The following is an 18,935-nucleotide window of genomic DNA, read 5'->3' on the forward strand; positions in this document are numbered from 1 at the left end:
TACATATTTGCTGTTAGCAATTGCTGTAATTTTATTACAATAACATTTAACAATAAAGTACTGTCTGCTGTATATTTACTTCAGCATTCTCTAAATGATGGTGTATTGTGGGAAAATGTTGTGGGAGGGGAAAGAATCCCTGGGTCATTAACATATTTTGAGGCGTACCTTGTAAGTGGCTATATTTCATGCACCCGTTATTGAGAATGCTGTACCAATTGAACTGATATGTGGTAGTAGTGTATTAATGATTTAATGTGTATAGAGAACAGATCAGAGTGACAGTGGGTTTTAAATTGTTGACTATTTATTTGGGTTGTTCTGATATGTTTTGCTCTGTAATCACAGCCAGTTAGGAAGCCTTTTTCAGGCCTCTAGAAGTGCAAGTGCTATACAAATACTAACATGCTTATATTTGCATTCAATTGTTTAATGATATTGTTCTGTCACTGCTCAGAATTTTGCTCTAACTTACAAGAAGCTAGTAGCAAGTCACTGTGACCATTACAGTAATGTACTCTGCACTAGCCAGAGATGTGCAAAGATAAATCAGAAAGGTATATTGTAACAAGCACAGGATAATATGACAGCCCAATGTATCCTTAATTACAAGAACATTCCCAGTAACGGTTACATAAACTTTTTACTTGCTATGACTGTGATTTTTTAAAATCAACCTTAGATGAATGCACAAGAGCGCCTGCTAAATCACCAAAATGTAAACGTTGAAAAGTAGCATTTGCAAAGCAAACTGCTGGATATTATTCTAATGAGCTCCGCCCTCAAACTATTTGTATTTTGATCAAATTTGGCCATGTTTGGGGAGCAGAAGTCATTAGAATAATACCCAGAAGTGTGCTTGGCAAGTGTTAATTTTTACATATACATTTACATTTTGGTCATTTAGCAGATACTCTTATCCAGAGCGACTTACAGTCAGTGTATTAAACTAAGGTAAACAATAGTATATCACAGTTATAGCAAGTAAAAATATTATGTTTCCGTTAACGAGAGTGTGTAGTAAAGCCGGCTAGTTGCAAGTATATAGTTGTATTTGGAAATATGAGGTCGATGGTAGATGTGTGGTTCTTTTGAAATGGTTTCAAAGTTAACTAACAGTTATTCAACCATTAGATGATGTAACTTTGCTCTCGGGGGGTTCCCCTGGTAGAATGGGGAATGCCTTCCCTTGAGAGGGCTAGAATGAGATGTACAGTGTGTTAGGGGAAGTACTATATTATTGTATGGAGACGTATACTTGGAATACAGAAGTGGAATGGAGGGAATAAGAGAGGCAGAGGTCGAAGAGAGAGAGGTAGGAAGAGGGTGAGCTTAAATCAGTTAAAAGTGGCAGAAAAAAGGGAGATGGTTTCTTAATGAAGAATGGTAGAAGGTGTAAGCAGAGTGAACTGTATGCTGGATCGAAGACAGGAGGAGAAATGGAAGTGCGTGAGGGCAAAATATCGGAGGTGATAGGTGTGGTGAAGTTCTCGGAGCCCGAGACAGGATAAAGATGAGTCTGTGACGGTTGGAGTGAAATTTTTTGAAAAAGTGTACCCTTGCCTTTTGGCTGATCCATTTGTGGTTTCAGGGTGGGTGAAAACAGAGTTGGGTGCTGTGGAATCGGTGAAGGTAACCAGAAGTGGTCTTGTGATAATTGTTTGTGTTTCTGCTGCTCAGAGGGAGCAGGCGCTCCGCGTCAAACTAATGGGGACAAGAGATGTGAATTGTTTTGATCTCAAGAAAAGGGTGCCATTGAAAGGAGTGATTACTGGGGTTGCGGTAAATGTGAAAGTTGACCAACTGAAGGGGAAGATTCCCGGTGTTTGTGATGCTCGTCGTTGAGGTTGTGGTGGCAGCTGCAGAGAAGTATTTGTGTGCACGAGACTTGACATCAGAAGAGTTACAGGGTGTGTTGAGTGGTGGCTGTTGGCCTTAGGTAGGACTAGATAGATTTAAATAGTGGAGTAGGGTGGTGCGTTTTTAATGAGTATAGGGTTAGATGGTAGGGTATTTGTTGATACATTTTTTACAATATTTTTTTAGCAATTAAAGTACAGTTGAAGTCGGAAGTTTACATACACCTTAGCCAAATACATTTAAACTCAGTTTTTCACAATTCCTGACATTTAATCCTAGTAAAAATTCCCTGTCTTAAGTCAGTTAGGATCACCACTTTATTTTAAGAATGTGAAATGTCAGAATAATAGTAGAGAGAATGATTTATTTCAGCTTTTATTTATTTCATCACATTCCCAGTGGGTCAGAAGTTTACATACACTCAATTAGTATTTGGTAGCATTGCCTTTCAATTGTTTAACTTGGGTCAAACGTTTCGGGTAGCCTTCCACAAGCTTCCCACAATAAGTTGGGTGAATTTTGGCCCATTCCTCCTGACAGAGCTGGTGTAACTGAGTCAGGTTTATAGGCCTCCTTGCTCGCACATGCTTTTTCAGTTCTGCCCTCAAATTTTCCATAGGATTGAGGTCAGGGCTTTGCGATGGCCACTCCAATACCTTGACTTTGTTGTCCATAAGGCATTTTGCCACAACTTTGGAAGTATGCTTGGGGTCATTGTCCATTTGGAAGACCCATTTGCGACCAAGCTTTAACTTCCTGACTGATGTCTTGAGATGTTGCTTCAATATATCCACATAATTTTCCTTCCTCATGATGCCATCTATTTTGTGAAGTGCAGCAGTCCCTCCTGCAGCAGTCCCTCCTGCAGCAAAGCACCCCCACAGCATGATGCTGCCACCCCCGTGCTTCACGATTGGGATGGTGTTCTTAGGCTTGCAAGCTCCCCCTTTTTCCTCCAAACATAACGATGGTCATTATGGCCAAACAGTTCTATTTTTGTTTCATCAGACCAGAGGACATTTCTCCAAAAAGTACGATCTTTGTCCCTATGTGCAGTTGCAAACCGTAGTCTGGATTTTTTATGGCGGTTTTGGAGCAGTGGCTTCTTCCTTGCTGAGCGGCCTTTCAGGTTATGTCGATATAGGACTCATTTTACTGTGGATATAGATACTTTTGTACCTGTTTCCTCCAGCATCTTCACAAGGTCCTTTGCTGTTGTTCTGGGATTGATTTGCACTTTTCGCACCAAAGTACGTTCATCTCTATGAGACAGAACTCGTCTCCTTCCTGAGCGGTATGATGGCTGCGTGGTCCCATGGTGTTTACTGCGTACTATTGTTTGTACAGATGAACGTGGTACCTTCAGGCATTTAGAAATTGCTCCCAAGGATGAACCAGACTTGTGGAGGTCTACCATTTATTTTCTGAGGTCTTGGCTGATTTCTTTTGATTTTCCCATGATGTCAAGCAAAGAGGCACTGAGTTTGAAGGTAGGCCTTGAAATACATCCACAGGTACACCTCCAACTGACTCAAATGATGTCAATTAGCCTATCAGAAGCTTCTAAAGCCATGACGTCATTTTCTGGAATTTTCCAAGCTGTTTAAAGGCACAGTCAACTTAGTGTATGTAAACTTTTGACCCACTGGAATTGTGATACAGTGAATTATAAGTGAAATAATCTGTCTGTAAACAATTGTTGGAAAGATTACTTGTGTCATGCACAAAGTAGATGTCCTAACCGACTTGCCAAAACTATAGTTTGTTAACAAGAAACTTGTGGAGTGGTTGAAAAACGAGTTTTAACGACTCCAACCTAAGTGTATGTAATACACTTGACAACAAAGTCAAGGTATTGGAGTGGCCATCACAAAGCCCTGAACTCAATCCTATAGAAAATGTGTGTGTGAGCAAGGAGGCCTACAAACCTTACTCAGTTACACCAGCTCTGTCAGGAGGAATGGGCCAAAATTCACCCAGCTTATTGTGGGAAGCTTGTGGAAGGCTACCCGAAACGTTTGACCCAAGTTAAACAATTTAACGGCAATGCTACCAAATACTAATTGAGTGTGTGTAAACTTCTGACCCACTGGGAATGTGATGAAAAAAATACAAGCTTAAAAAATCATTCTCTCTAATATTATTCTGACATTTCACATTCTTAAAATTAAGTGGTGATCCTAACTGACCTAAAACAGGGAATATTTACTAGGATTAAATGTCAGGAATTGTGAAAAACTGAGTTTAAATGTATTTGGCTAAGGTGTATGTAAACTTCCGACTTCAACTGTAGGTATTAACAGCCAATCCAGTAGGGTCTGGAAATTATAGTGAGGTTCGGTCAATAGCAACGAGATGTCGCTTTCTATTGACAGAACATTCTGCCAACACCTCTAAAGACATTTGATCAAGTTCGCCATGCATTGCTATTTCCTGTCTTGGCCTAATTCCAATACTTCCCAAGTATACAGCACATAAGGGTGTTATTGTCACCATAAAAGGTACATTATGGGCATTTTTCAGGCGGAGTTACACTCTCATAAAAAATGGTTCCAAAAGGGTTATTTGTAGAGGGATAGGGTTCTACCAAGAACCGTTTTGATCAGAAGAACCCTTTTTGGAAAACAAGGGTTCTTTGTAAGTCAAAGGGTTCTACCTAGAACCTTTAACATCCTATGAACCGTTTTTGGAAGAAAGGGTTCTTTGATGATTCTTTGGAAGGCAAGAAGGATTCTTTGGAAGGCAAGAAGGGTTCTACATAGAACCATACATCATATTTCCCAGCATGCTCTATTGCAGGGAGAGTTTCAGAATTGTTTGTTTTACTGTAATATCTGTGTTTTTGCATGTACATTGATTGGTTGATACATTTTATGCTACACAAAGATAAATAACATACCGTTTTCTAAACTAATCCAATCTGTTAGTAATTTGATTTATTGCACTTGTTACTGAGATGGTTGTTCCAGTTTAGATGTTTGAGGTAGTCTCGGTATTCAAACTTTCCTACCTTGGCAGTCATTCTGAATGCAGGTTGCGGGTGATTAACAATTCCACTTGTTCGATATCCTAACTCTGGCTGGATTCCAATAAGAATTACACATCACTTTGCAAGCCAACATTATGTGACTTGCAGGCATGTAAATCAGGAGATTCCTAACACCACTGTGTAAGGGTATAACTTGGCCCTCAAAGCAAGGCCTTATGATACAGTATATGTAATGTATTGTCATAAATAATTCTCGGTAGGACCCTTAATCTACGGTTTTAGGAAGAACCTTTAGATGATAAAATGGTTCTTGATACAACCCTTCATAGAGGGTTCTAGGCAGAACCATACTGTATTCATGGGGTTCCTTGAAGAACCCTACATAGAGGGTTCTAGATAGAACCCTCTGCAAAGGGTTCTACCCAGCACCAAAAAGGGCTCCCCTATGGGGACAAACCGAAGAACCCTGTATGGTTCTACTTAGCACCTTTTTTTCTAAGAGTGTATAATACTCGTTCATGCCCCCACAGTTTCACGACAGGTCTGATTTATAACGGAAACATGCGTATGTATGGCGTGCACCAAGTTTATAAATCTCCATATTTTTACGCGTGCGCAGCCTTTTCAGGAAGGGATTTACATTTTTCTATTCGATGATGGCATTACAAATTAGTTAAAATTAGATCTTCATTCAAATCATCATCTCTCTATGGCATCCCTCTCCACAGGTTTTAGGTGTCTACCTGGTGTCAAGTCCCTCCTGACTGAACCCCTCTATAGTTGCGGCGCCCCCCCACTGACAGGCATCATGGCGGGGGCTTCAGTGAAGGTGGCGGTCCGGGTCCGTCCCTTCAACTCTCGAGAGATCGGGAAGGACAGCAAGTGCATCATCCAGATGTCAGGGAACACCACAAGTGAGCGTTGCATATTTGTATTATAAGAGTTTCTATTATATTGTCATTGGTGTAAGAAAACACATGGACCTGAGGACTTCAGCTTTGCTCTTCTGGTTGTAGGTTACTTATTGATTAACCTGGGCTGGATGTTAATTGGCCCCCAAATCAGTAGGCCTATCCAGGGCTGGGCTACACAACCAATTAATTTTTTCTTCTATTGAAGTATTTCAAATCTAAAATATTTTAGTTGGGGACCAAGTCAACTGATGAAGGCCCTGCCTAAGTACTGGTAGGGGAAATGCTGATATTAGGGCTAGTCTGCCATTGTTAGAGTCTATGTAGGCAATGTTCTATACTAGTGATATCTCTGGAATATGTATTGATGAATCCTTGAAAGGCCTTCTATTGGGATATACAGCATTTTCCAGTCTGATAACTCCAGGCAAAGATGTCCTCATCAATAATGAATGTAGTTTGATTAAATATTTACTAATATGGTCTGATTTAGATTGGGCTTTCAGGAGACAGCATCATATGACATTTTAAATGGTTTTGGAGGTGCTATACATGTGTTATATCATCGGATCTAACACCATCTCAAGCTTATTTCAATCAATTCATCACTTCACAACATAGACACTTCATGGTGGATTCCAATCATCTCTACTGTAGAGAATCACTGAAACATTTTCTGCTTGGTGCTCGGAACACACGCTTGGAAGCAACAGGATGGTGGGTAGTGAGGCATGTAACACATCTCCGTAGGGATTGAAACAAAGGCTCCAATGAGAACTGAGAGCCTGTCTGTGTGTGTGTGTGTGTGGGGGGGGGGGGGGGGGGGGTTGACCTCTAGAGCATCTCATCCCTCATCACGCGACCCAGAGGGTCCAAAAGGCCTCGTTGTTTCTGTCTCAGCTGAGACGCTAGATCAGATGATGTGTGTGTGCCAGTGTGTGTGTGTGTGTCTTATTCCGCTGCTTTGTGCCTGTCGACGGTCATTCCCACAGTCTTTGGCATGGCACAGATTCGGAATACTCAAAATTGGCTTCCTCTCCTCTTCCTGACTGATATGAAAGTACTGGATTGGTGAAAGTAATAGGGCGAACGGCCAATAGCAATATCATCCAGCTTATCAGGAGGCCTCTTCAATTGCACCTTTCCAATCAATACAAGCGAACAAGGATGAGGAACTAGAAAATAGGAAAGGAAGCCACTTTAGAATTTTTATTTAGCCAAGTTGTCATGCCCTCTCTCTTGGATGCAACTGACTAAGGAGCACTGAACTACATTATTCTGTTCCACACAACAAAGACTTTCAATTTGGCTGATTACATGTCCCTATGAATACCTGATATTCAGTATATAACCCACAAACCCAGTCTATTGAAGTGCTTAAGTGACATCATCATAGGTCGGTCACCACTGATGATGCTGCGTTATTAATCTGACTCAGAGGAACATCATCCCTGCAGTACCTACAGTACACTGAGTGTACAAAACATTAGGAACACCTGCTCTTTCCATGACATAAACTGATCAGGTGAATCCAAGTGAAAGCTATGATCCCTTATTGATGTCACCTATTAAATCCTTTTCAATCAGTGTAGATGAAGGGGAGGAGACAGGTTAAAGAAGGATTTTTAATCCTTGAGACAATTGAGACATGGATTGTGTATGTGTGCCATTCAGAGGGTGAATACGCAAGACAAAATATTTTAGTGCCTTTGAACAGGGTATGCTAGTAGGTGCCAGGCGCACCAGTTTGAGTGTGTCGAGGACTGCAACGCTGCTGGGTTTTTCACGCTCAACAGTTTCCCGTGTGTATCAAGAATGGTCCACCACCCAAAGGACATCCAGCCAACTTGACACAACTGTGGGAAGCATGGACCAGCAACCCTGTGGAACGCTTTCAACACCTTGTAGAGTCCATGCCCAACGAATTGAGGCTGTTCTGAGGGCAAAAGGGGATGCAACTCAATATTATGATTTGTACACTCAGTGTATATGGACCACAGACAGTAGCTGCTGCCAGGAGCTTGCTCAGCGTTTGTGCCTTGGCCATTGAAGTCTTCACAGAGATGGACTTGCTCAGCTTTCCCCAAACTCCTGGCCTAATTTCAGATTCCACCAGGTCTACAATTCTCCCTAAAAGGATGACAATGCATTTTCCACTAATGATATCTATGTAGCCAGCCAAAGATTATTTCTAGTGGCTATTTACATTTGGTCTGCCATAGCCAAGGACTACACAGTGTTTCACCACAGCTTACTTTCTGCTAGTTTATGGGTTTGGTCTGGGCACTTCTCTAACCTTTGTTTACTTCTTGTCTGTGCTTTTAGCAATAATAAACCCCAAACAGCCAAAGGAGAACAAGAGCTATAACTTCGACTACTCTTACTGGTCACACACAACAGTGAGTTTCACCACATACACCTGAAAGACTTGAATATCATGCATTTAAAGACCATGCAAGCCATGACCTCAATATTCACTCCATAAATAAACGAACTAATAATACTAATACTAATAAGCTAACTAAAGGATTATTCATACTCAAACTCTGTCTTTCTCTCTGCAGCCGGACGACATCAACTATCATTCCCAGAAGCAGGTGTACAAGGACATTGGGGAGGAGATGTTGCTGCATGCCTTTGAGGGATACAATGTTTGTATCTTTGCCTATGGCCAGACTGGATCTGGGAAGAGCTACACCATGATGGGCAAGCAGGACCAGAAGGACCAGCAAGGCATCATCCCTCTGGTAATCTGGATGGGTAGATGGATGGATGAATGAATGAATGAATGAATGAATGAATGAATTAATTAATTAATTAATTAATGAACGAACAAACGAACAAACAAATGAATGACAAAATGTAGTAAAACAGCAAATAATGAAACGTTACTTCATCATGTACATGTCAGATACTGGATCTTTGAAAACCCATTTAGGTTTAAGCCAAAAATATCAAAGCCTCTTATTGATAATACATATGCTGTGTTCATATCAGGGTTGGGGTCAATTCCATTTCAATTCCAGTCAATAAACCAGATTCCAATTCCACCTTTTCCTCATTGAAAAGAGTTGAAGATAATTGGAATTGGAATGTCAATGTACTTCCTTAGTTGGATGGAATTGACCCCAACACTGGTTCATATGCGAGTCTAACGACGTTCCTCCATGTTCTCTGTCTGCCAGCTGTGTGAGGACCTCTTCACCAAGATAAGTGACAGTAATAAAGACAACAGCTTGTCCTACTCCGTAGAGGTGAGTGCTCCCTCTAGTGGTTTGAGAATGAGCTTCTGTACAGGACAGGCCTACTGCATATCAGTGAGTTAGGGCTTTTACCCCCTGGGTGATATATACTGAACATATAAACGCAACATTTAAAGTGTTGGTCCCATTTTTCATGAGCTCAAATAAAATATCCCAGAAATGTTCCATATTTACAAAAAGCGTATTTCTCTAAAATTTGGTGCACAAATTTGTTTACATCCCTGTTAGTGAGCATTTCTACTTTGCCAAGATAATCCATCCATCTGACAGGTGTGGCATAAGAAGAAGCTGATTAAACAGCATGATCGTTACACAGGTGCACCTTGTGCAGGGGACAATAAAAGGCCACTCTAAAATGTGCAGTTTTGTCACACAAGACAATGCCACAGATGTCTCAAATTTTGAGGGAGCGTGCAATTGGCACGCTGACTGCAGGAATGTCCAACAGAGCTGTTGCCAGATAATTGAATGTTAATTTCTCTACCATAAGCCGCCTCCAACGTCGTTTTAGTGTACATTTAAATGTACACCATATATTTTGCTGTGCATAAGATAAGAGTTCTGATAAGAATGTCTTCTCTGCTCCAAGGTGGTGTTGCTCAATAGACATTTGATTGGCACTTAGTTATCTTGATTGGCACTTATATAGCGTATTGACAACCTCCACAGGTGAGCTACATGGAGATCTACTGTGAGCGTGTGCGTGACCTGCTGAACCCAAAGAACAAGGGGAACCTGCGTGTGAGAGAGCACCCCCTGATGGGGCCGTACGTGGAGGATCTGTCCAAACTGGCCGTCACCTCCTACAACGACATCGACGACCTCATGGAGTCTGGCAACAAGGCCAGGTAAATGGGACTTAGAATGGATGGATGGATGATGGATGGATGAGGGATGGATGGATGTCATAAGGTTCAATTCTGTCTTCCTTCAGGACGGTGGCAGCCACCAACATGAACGAGACCAGCAGCCGCTCTCACGCTGTCTTCAACATCATCTTCACTCAGAAGAAACACGACATGGATTCAGAAAACACATCTGAGAAGGTACAGACTTAATAACCAGGTTCAACCTTATGTTCAAGCTACTGCAATAGGTTGAGGCCATAGAGTTATAAACCCCTACAGATGTAGGATCTTAATTTGATCACTCTTGTTGCTGAGAGTTTTCCTGCACAGCAGGAAATGCAAACTTGTAGTGTATTCGAGGTTTAAAAAGGCTTCTAAAGTTTGTAATTTCCACTTTAAAATGTCAGACTTGATTTGCCCTAACGAAAAATGTATCAATCCCTATAAAAAATGTCCATGAATTATAATCCACATAATAACTCACATTTCCTGTTGCTGCTGATAACACTACTCAGTGCTCATTACAGATAAGTCCTCAAATAGAGTTTCTTGGGACTACTACTGTGCATTTGGAATCTGGGCATTTTCCCATTGTGATACAGAGTATGGAGGCAGATTCATACCAAAACAAATGATAACGGAGAGTAATTTCTTGTTGCAGGTGAGCAAGATCAGCCTGGTGGATCTGGCTGGGAGTGAGAGAGCCGACTCAACAGGAGCCAAAGGAACCAGGCTGAAGGTGAGAGGGTATTTTTGGGTCAACTTTATGGGCTGAATCGGACCCCCCAGTGATATCAATGTAAGAATTCCTCAAAGTTTCAAGTTAACATTTCAAGTTGACATGTCTATGAACTTTACAAAGCCCCTAGGCTCTGTTTCTCAATACTGTGGAGTGTGTAGTTTTTGTGTTGCAAGCAAGGCTTTTGTTTGATTAAGTATGCCCCATCTGTTTCTTTTCAGGAAGGAGCAAATATCAACAAATCTCTGACCACACTGGGGAAAGTCATCTCTGCTTTAGCTGAAGTGGTGAGAGTCTGTACTCTTCAGTACACAACGCTTCATTTGTATGGTCATTGAATCAATTTAGGTATGACTGTCAATTAATTCAGTTCTGTCAATGTCTTCTTTTTCTAGGACTCAGCACCAAATAAGGTACACAATTTCAGTGACTTCCATTTTTGTTATGAGAAAATATTTGGGGAAATGGTATTAAGAGATTGGGATATAGATGATTTACAAGCGTTTCTCAACATGTAAATGCACTTGTATTGAGGCAGTATCCTAATTGGGAAAATTAACTGTTAAAGAACAAGAAGAAGAAGAAGGTGGAGAGCCATATCCCCTACAGAGACTCAGTGCTGACCTGGCTACTTAGAGAGAACCTGGGTACGTATTTTCCACCTAGTAGCCCAGATCCTGCCGACCATGCTAAATGTAGCATCCTTATCACTGTTTACTCTTTTGTTTAATTCCCCTGCAGATACCCTTTAAATAATCCGTCCTCTTCTTGCCCTCATCCCCAATTAACCTCTTTTCCCCTTTCTGTCTATTAGGAGGTAACTCTCGCACCGCCATGGTGGCAGCCCTCAGCCCTGCTGACATCAACTATGACGAGACCCTGAGCACCCTCAGGTAAGAACCCAGCTCTGAGGTCAAATTCTCAGGTTAAAAACCTTCAAATCCATAGTTATTCAGTGACCCTATAGTACTTCACTATCACTGTCATCCTCTCTGAGGAGCAGTTTTAGTTCCAACCACCTGCCTCCTTATAAAGTAATGTACACAAGTGTAATGACTACACACAAAAAAGTGATTCTAAATAGTACCAGACAGGTTATTTTTGGTGCTATATAGAACCCTTTTTTGAAGGTTCAATAAAGAGCCATGCTTATAAGGTTCTAAATGGAACCTGTATGGTGCTATAAAGAAGCATTTCCTAAGGTTCTATAAAGAACCATGAACCCTTTAACATTTTTGAAATGAAGCATATGCATTTTGTTTGTCGTATTTTATCATCACAATCGATGTCATTTAGTGAAATGATCATGCGGTTATCATTACCGGACTCCCATATTTTTTAAAACACGCATTCAAAGATGGTTGAAAACCAGCAAGTGAACGTGAACAAATCCTAACCTTTTTTTATGTTGTTGAACTAATTTGTTGTTGTTTTACAAATGTAGGAACTCTTGAAAAATATGCTCTACCAGGCGATTGAGTTGCCCATTAAAGGAATGCTATTAAGTCAAAGCTAGTGATAATGGATAATGGAGAAATATTGTTATGGGATGTTTATGTCTGAGCAAATACAAAAATCCTTTCAGATCCATATCATTATTCACTGTCTGTCTGTTATCTTCAATATGTTTCACAATATCATTCAATACATGTCATTTTACTGGTCTTCTAAGCATGTAAACTGTAAACACATTCATTGACATGCATTGTAATATTCATATTTTGACACACAAATGTATCATATTTTATTAATAATTGATATCAGTCCTCATTTAACTAGGCCTATCTTCCATTATAAGTAAATGAAGCAGACATCATGTAAATTCATGTATAATATTTGGATGATTTAAAAAGTCTATGCAAATTCCAATACAAAACTAGTTTACTCTAATTGGGCAACTCTGGTTGAGATGTTTGCAATATATTATCTAACACAACAAAATGTGGAATAAGTCTAGGGGTATGAATATTTTCTGAAGGCACCTTTATGGAGAATGGTTATATAAAGAACCTTTCTCAATCTGAAAGGTTCTTTGAAGAACCATACAGGTTTTCTTTTATTGTGGTCAGCCATATTATATTTAAAATTCTTAATATTGTGTTAATTGACAAGTTGAACTACCTCTGGAACAGCTGGGGGTCCCTGAGGAGATAATTGAGATGAGATAAACTGGAATGACACTCTCAATTTCGGTTGCACTAAAAGAGCTGTGAGCAAACCAGGCCGAGCCTCCTCCCCTACATTTTAATTATCACTAAAAGAGCAAAGAACCCTTTTGTGAACTGCAAAGAACCATTGAAGAGCTCAAAGGGTTCTTTGAGTCATTATGGATCCACATAGAACCATCACCCTTCCCAAAGAACCCTTGAGGAACCCTCATATTTTTGTGTGTATGCATTGCGAGACTAATCCAGAAAGTTACCCAGGAGCTGCAAATAATGATACCTTGAACGCTCCCATGTTGTCACTGTCAATGACGATTTTCTCCCATCGTATAAACAGTGAACATATTAAAAAAGAATAATCTTTGAGTTTGGGGTGAACCTGCCTTTTAATTGTAATGATCCTTCTCAGGTATGCTGACCGCGCCAAACAGATCCGCTGTAACGCCGTCATCAACGAGGACCCCAACAACCGCCTGGTGCGTGAGCTGAAGGAGGAGGTGTGTCGACTCAAGGACCTCCTCTACGCCCAGGGCCTGGGAGATATCATAGACAGTGAGTACCTACCTACCTACACACACACACACACACACACACACACACACACACACACACACACACACACACACACACACACACACACACACACACACACAGGATGAGAGCCATACAGATGTGTGTGTGAGTGTCTCACACACTCTTCTCTCTCCTCTTTCCTCTCAGCGTATCGATGTCCTGATCCTGTGATAGCTGGTTTGAAAAGTGTGTATATTCTGGCAACCCCACGCTTTGCAGCTAACTGAAAATAAAGCCAAACCTCTACCATACTAAACTCCTATAACACCCCAGAGCTATATAGAAGGACTCCAACCCAAAACCCATCTTAAATCCATGCAAATGTTTTACATGGGATCAGACACACTGAAGAAAAGAAACTCAGATTTTTACTGTCCACCTCTTGAGGACTGGAATGCGTCTCAATAGTCTAACATGGCATCTTCTCCTCATCTCCTTTTCCTTCATCTGCACTGATCTGCAAACAGGGGATAGGTGAAAGCAAGATGGTGGACTCCTCTTAGAGAATAGACTTTCACCTTTCCAGTCATTTCAGATCAGTGTAGATGAAGACAAGGGGAGGAAGCCATTTTAGACTGTTGGGATGCAGCCTGTGTTACACTCTGGTTCTCTGGGTGTGTAGCTAGCTGGTTCGATGCTCTGCTTCTGTAGAGGATCTTTGATATGCCAGGCTCTTAATGTGGGCTCTATCTGGGGCTCTAGAGCTCTGCTGCCTTACCTCTAATTCACACTGCTTGCCCTGCATAATTGTCCCTTGCTGGATAAATGTAGTTTTTTGGAATTGCATTGATTTTAATCGAATAATACTTTCACAGCCTTTCAGTCTGGAGATTATGCTGCAAGTAAGAACTAAAATACATGTATTCTAGATTGGCTGCTCGATATATTATTTTTAGCTTGTTACTGTATGTATTTTGCATATGAATGTCAGAGAAAAGCGGTTGCTCTCTAATTTATCGTATGCTTTGCATATCCATCAGTGTAAGTTGCTCTTTTCTCGCTCCTCTCTCTGCAGTGGCTTTGGTAAGCACCTGTCTCTGCTTCTATGATATATTTTTTGAGCTCTCTTCTTTTCTTTTTTTTTACTCCTCCTTTGTTTTCCCTTTCTTCCTTATATCCACTTCTCTGCATTTTTCTCTCCACCCCAATGTCTCCTCCTCCTGACCTTCCTGCTGTTTGCTCCCTCTCTTTCCTTCTCTCCCCCACACACTCCCGCTCTTCTTCTGGCAGACTTGTGCGATTACAAGAACTTTGTCAATAATCGCCAGGCTGTCAATCAAACGGGTGATCTATCCACAGTGACCAATGCCATGACTGGGATGAGCCCCTCCCCCTCTCTCTCCGCCCTGTCCAGCCGTGCGGGCTCTATGGCAAACCTGCATGACCGCATCTTCAGCCCCGCCTCCGAGGAGGCCATAGAAAGACTCAAGGTAGGGAGGGAGGGGGAACGTAGAGGTGGTGAATGAGTGAGAGAGATGGAAGAAGAAAGAGACAGGGTGGGAAGGGGAGAGAGAGGAGGAGAGGAAGGGCAGTGGAGAGACAGAGAGATAGTTAGACAGCTGGTGACAGATGGAGAAAGAGAGGAGAGAGGGGAACAAGGAGGTTAGAGATAGAGTGAGAGAAGAGAGAGAGATGGTAAGGGTCATGGAGGCTAACCATAATGTTAAGTAATGGCATGTATGTAGTACCATGCCAACTTAGACATATGTTGTTCTTTTCATCCTAGGAAACAGAGAAAATCATTGCTGAGCTCAATGAGACATGGGAGGAGAAGTTGCGCCGTACTGAAGATATCCGGATGCAGAGGTGTGTTAGACGGATTTAACCTTGAACCATTATCCTTATCTGAGTCCATCTGTCTCAAATAACTGTGGCTCTCTGCTATATGTAGGGAGGCCCTACTAGCTGAGATGGGCGTGGCCATGAGAGAAGATGGAGGCACCGTCGGCGTGTTCTCCCCCAAGAAGGTCTGAACCCCAGTACACCCTGTATGGCAACTGTAGTTGCTACAACAACCCCTGTCAACAATATTTCAACACAAAATGTCAACATATGTGGAAGCAAAGTCACAATGTTCTTGTCTTTCTTTTAGACCCCTCACCTGGTAAACCTGAATGAGGACCCACTGATGTCTGAATGCTTACTCTACTACATCAAAGATGGGACTACCAAGTAAGAACTACTGTTTTCCTTCATCTGCAGGAAATGTTTACCTCTTTTGTATTGAAGTGGCCTCCAGTCCTGTAGTACAGTACAGATGGATTTGGAGTAGGGGGTAAGCTGTTTAAGTTTACTACCTGGAATATCAAGGGGATAAATGGTCCTGTGAAGTGGGCAATGATATTTTCTTCAGAATTTGAAGAGTAAAATACTGTTCTTACAAGAAAGAGATCTATGTAAAGCAATCTACTCCATATCCTATGTATCTTTCCATCAGGGTTGGACGTGATGACGCCAGAAGTCGCCAGGACATCGTGCTCAGTGGCCATTTTATCCAAGACGAGCACTGCACCTTCAGTAGCACCACAGGCCACGGGGGAGAAGGTGAAACTGAACTGACCAGCTGTGGACGAACCATGATAGTTCTATTAGTTCTATTTCTATGAGAGGAATCATCAGCAGATTATGCTTGCGTGCACCAGAGGTTATAGGGTCTGTAGAGACAGGGACTAGTGAAGGTATAGTACTATAGTTATAGTAAATGGTTTCTGATTGGCTTGAAGGGCATTCTACAGCGTGCATCGTTTCCTTATTTGCATGGTAGAATTCAATGGCTATAGTTCATTCTATGTTTGAGCTTCTTTTAAAAGCAAAATTCAAATTTTGGCATTGTTGAATTCGATTTTCATAATGGCAAGCTCGGACTGATGGTTTGGTTAGCTAAACTAGCAAGTATGTTTGTTTGGTTACCGTGGCAACTACTGTAGCTATCTAGTAAATTTGCTAGCTATTTCAGTGAATGTTGAACACATTTCTTCCGGCAAATGAACACATTTCTAGCGCAAATGTGTTAAATTATAGCCATGGTATAAAAGGGATAATCAACTCGGGGCTCCAGGCGTTCTCTGGAAAATAATGCAACTCCGTGGAAGGTCAGTTCCACTCCACTAGCGCTTCGTGGAACACACTTTCCACATCATTCATTATTTTCCATAGAAAGCATAGCCCCTCGTTGATTATCCCTTACGTAATCACCACAGAAGAAGACAGTAGTTAGCCGACCAGTTGCCTTTTACCCTCTTGCCTTGGCTTTGTAGATCACAGCTCATTGAGGGCAAACAAATAATCCATTCAGTACATGTAGAGTAAGAAAGGGAGCCATTGTAGAATGGCCAAATGCTCACCATCCCCGGTGGTTCTTGTCTGTTGATGATGATGACACAGGGAATGTCATCCTGGAGCCCTGCGAGGGGGCGGAGATCTACGTCAACGGGAAACTGGTGACCACGCCTACTCTGCTTCGTTCAGGTAAGACTTAAACCCCTCAGCATCTTCCACTAAGTGCGGAAAAATATATACAACATATATAAAACATACTGAAAAACACTACACTGATTTAATTTAAATATTTTGTATTTGTCTTGGCATGAATCTGCTTCCATATACAACATCATAAATACACAAAAAATCACCATAGGTGATTCACACTTGAACAGTCCAGGGTTAGAATCATTAATAGGTTTAGACATTGATGAAATGACTGAGGTGTGATGCGATTGACCTCTGATTGACCTTTGACTCCTGACCTCAGGAAACCGCATTATCATGGGGAAAAGCCATGTGTTCCGCTTCAATGACCCGGAGCAGGCGCGGCAGGAGCGGGAGAGGACCCCCTGTGCTGAGACCCCCGTGGAGCCCGTGGACTGGGCCTTCGCCCAGAGAGAGCTGCTGGATAAACAGGGCATCGACATGAAGCAGGAGATGGAGTCAAGGTACAATAATGGATGGACTGCTTTTGGCAAAGCACCAGCTGTAATTACATTTTAGATCACCCTTTTATATAGTATGACTTTTCTTAAAAATTATTTGTGATAATTTTGTCTGCAGGCTTCAAGAGTTAGAAGATCAATACCGCCGTGAACGAGAGGAGGCCAGTAACCTTCTGGAACAACAGAGACTGGTATGACAGGCCACTAAGAGATACCCCTTAAAAAGCAAAGTTTTATTTTTATAAATACAGGTAACTGCATAAATAAAGGAAACACTTGAGTAAATGAGGGACACAAAGTACTGTATATTGAAAGCAAGTGCTTCCACACAGGTGTGGCTCCTGAGTCAATTAAGCAGTTATCATCCCATCATGCTTAGGGTCATGTATATTTTGTCTACCATGGCTAGAAGAAGAGATCTCAGTGACTTTGAAAGAGAGGTCTCAAATGAGCATAGGGATAGGGTTTAAAAGGTGCATTGAAGCTGTTCTGGCGGCTCGTGGTGGCCCAACGCCCTATTAAGACACTTTAATTGGGTGTTCCTTTATTTTGGCAGTTACCTGTATATGGGAGACACTCAGTGGTCAGTTTATTAGGTACAACCATCTAGTACCAGGTCGGACCCCCCCTTTGCCTCCAGAACATACTTTTTTTTCGGGGCATGGATTCTACAAGGTGTGGCGTTCAAACGTTGCTCAATTGGTATCAAGGGACCTAACATGGCCCAGGAAAATGTTCCCTACACCACCGCCACCAGCCTGTACCATTGACACCAGGCAGGATGGGACCATGGACTCATGCTGCTTACACCAAATCCTGACTCTGCCATCAGTATGACGCAACAGGAACCAGGATTCGTCGGACCAGGCAATGTTTTTCCACTCCTCAATTGTGCAGTGTTGGTGATCGCGTGCCCACTGGAGTCGCTTCTTCTTGTTTTTAGCTGATAGGAGTGAAACCCGGTGTGTCGTCTGCTGCAATAGTCCATCTGTGACAATGTCCGACGAGTTGTGCGTTCCGAGATGCCGTTCTGCACACCACTGTTGTACTGCTCCATTAGGACTGCCGCTGACTGGATGTTTTTAGTTTCACCCTTCTTTGTAAACCCTAGACACTGTCGTGCGTGAAAAGCCCAGGAGGCCGGCTGTTTCTGAGATACTAGAACCGGTGTGCCTGGCACCGATGATCATACCACGCTCAAAGTCGCTTAGGACACTAGTTTTGCCCATTCTAACGTTCAATCGAACAGTAACTGAATGCCTCGATGCCTGTCTGCCTGCTTTATATAGCGAGCAATGGCCACGTGACTCACTGTCTGTAGGAGAGAACCATTTTCGTGAACGGGCTGGTGTACCTAATAAACTGGCCCCTGAGTGTATATGGGCTATATTCTGTCATGTGATTTGATGTGTCTGTACCGGGGTCTCTCCCAGGACTATGAAAGTAAACTGGAGGCCCTGCAGAAACAGGTGGACAGAAACTCCCGTTACCTGGAGTCCCCAGAAGAAGAGGAGGAGCCTGAGGAGGAAGGTGAGACATTGATTGACAGTTACCTCTAGAACACCCTTTTTCAAATGTTTACAATGATTTTGAATTAAAATGTCCATTGCTGAGGTAAGGCCAGAGAATGGAATATTTTCTGAATTATGGAATGTTTT

General features: G+C 41.9%; 1 protein-coding gene across 7 annotated transcripts in view; it reads left to right on the plus strand.

Annotated features, from left to right (window-relative positions):
* Positions 1 to 18,935, plus strand: part of kif1ab (kinesin family member 1Ab) — a 49,896-nt gene that overhangs the window by 5,440 nt on the left and 25,521 nt on the right. For 3 of the 7 annotated variants that reach the window (XM_084139600.1, XM_084139594.1, XM_084139595.1), the window contains exons 2-23: positions 5,578 to 5,763; positions 8,086 to 8,159; positions 8,325 to 8,507; positions 8,946 to 9,014; positions 9,693 to 9,871; positions 9,958 to 10,069; positions 10,533 to 10,610; positions 10,832 to 10,897; positions 11,006 to 11,023; positions 11,179 to 11,257; positions 11,425 to 11,503; positions 13,185 to 13,327; positions 13,496 to 13,534; positions 14,579 to 14,778; positions 15,075 to 15,154; positions 15,240 to 15,315; positions 15,441 to 15,520; positions 15,786 to 15,892; positions 16,733 to 16,816; positions 17,100 to 17,280; positions 17,396 to 17,468; positions 18,711 to 18,807. In XM_084139600.1, coding sequence (XP_083995726.1) covers positions 5,658 to 5,763; positions 8,086 to 8,159; positions 8,325 to 8,507; positions 8,946 to 9,014; positions 9,693 to 9,871; positions 9,958 to 10,069; positions 10,533 to 10,610; positions 10,832 to 10,897; positions 11,006 to 11,023; positions 11,179 to 11,257; positions 11,425 to 11,503; positions 13,185 to 13,327; positions 13,496 to 13,534; positions 14,579 to 14,778; positions 15,075 to 15,154; positions 15,240 to 15,315; positions 15,441 to 15,520; positions 15,786 to 15,892; positions 16,733 to 16,816; positions 17,100 to 17,280; positions 17,396 to 17,468; positions 18,711 to 18,807 — 2,203 coding nt within the window. In that variant the 5' untranslated portion in view covers positions 5,578 to 5,657. The remainder of the gene's footprint in view (positions 1 to 5,577; positions 5,764 to 8,085; positions 8,160 to 8,324; positions 8,508 to 8,945; positions 9,015 to 9,692; positions 9,872 to 9,957; positions 10,070 to 10,532; positions 10,611 to 10,831; positions 10,898 to 11,005; positions 11,024 to 11,178; positions 11,258 to 11,424; positions 11,504 to 13,184; positions 13,328 to 13,495; positions 13,535 to 14,578; positions 14,779 to 15,074; positions 15,155 to 15,239; positions 15,316 to 15,440; positions 15,521 to 15,785; positions 15,893 to 16,732; positions 16,817 to 17,099; positions 17,281 to 17,395; positions 17,469 to 18,710; positions 18,808 to 18,935) is intronic. The other 4 variants (XM_084139596.1, XM_084139599.1, XM_084139597.1 and 1 more) reach the window with 2 other exon arrangements.

The sequence above is a fragment of the Coregonus lavaretus genome (genome assembly GCF_964263955.1).
Source record: "Coregonus lavaretus genome assembly, chromosome: 23".
NCBI lineage: Eukaryota > Metazoa > Chordata > Actinopteri > Salmoniformes > Salmonidae > Coregonus > Coregonus lavaretus.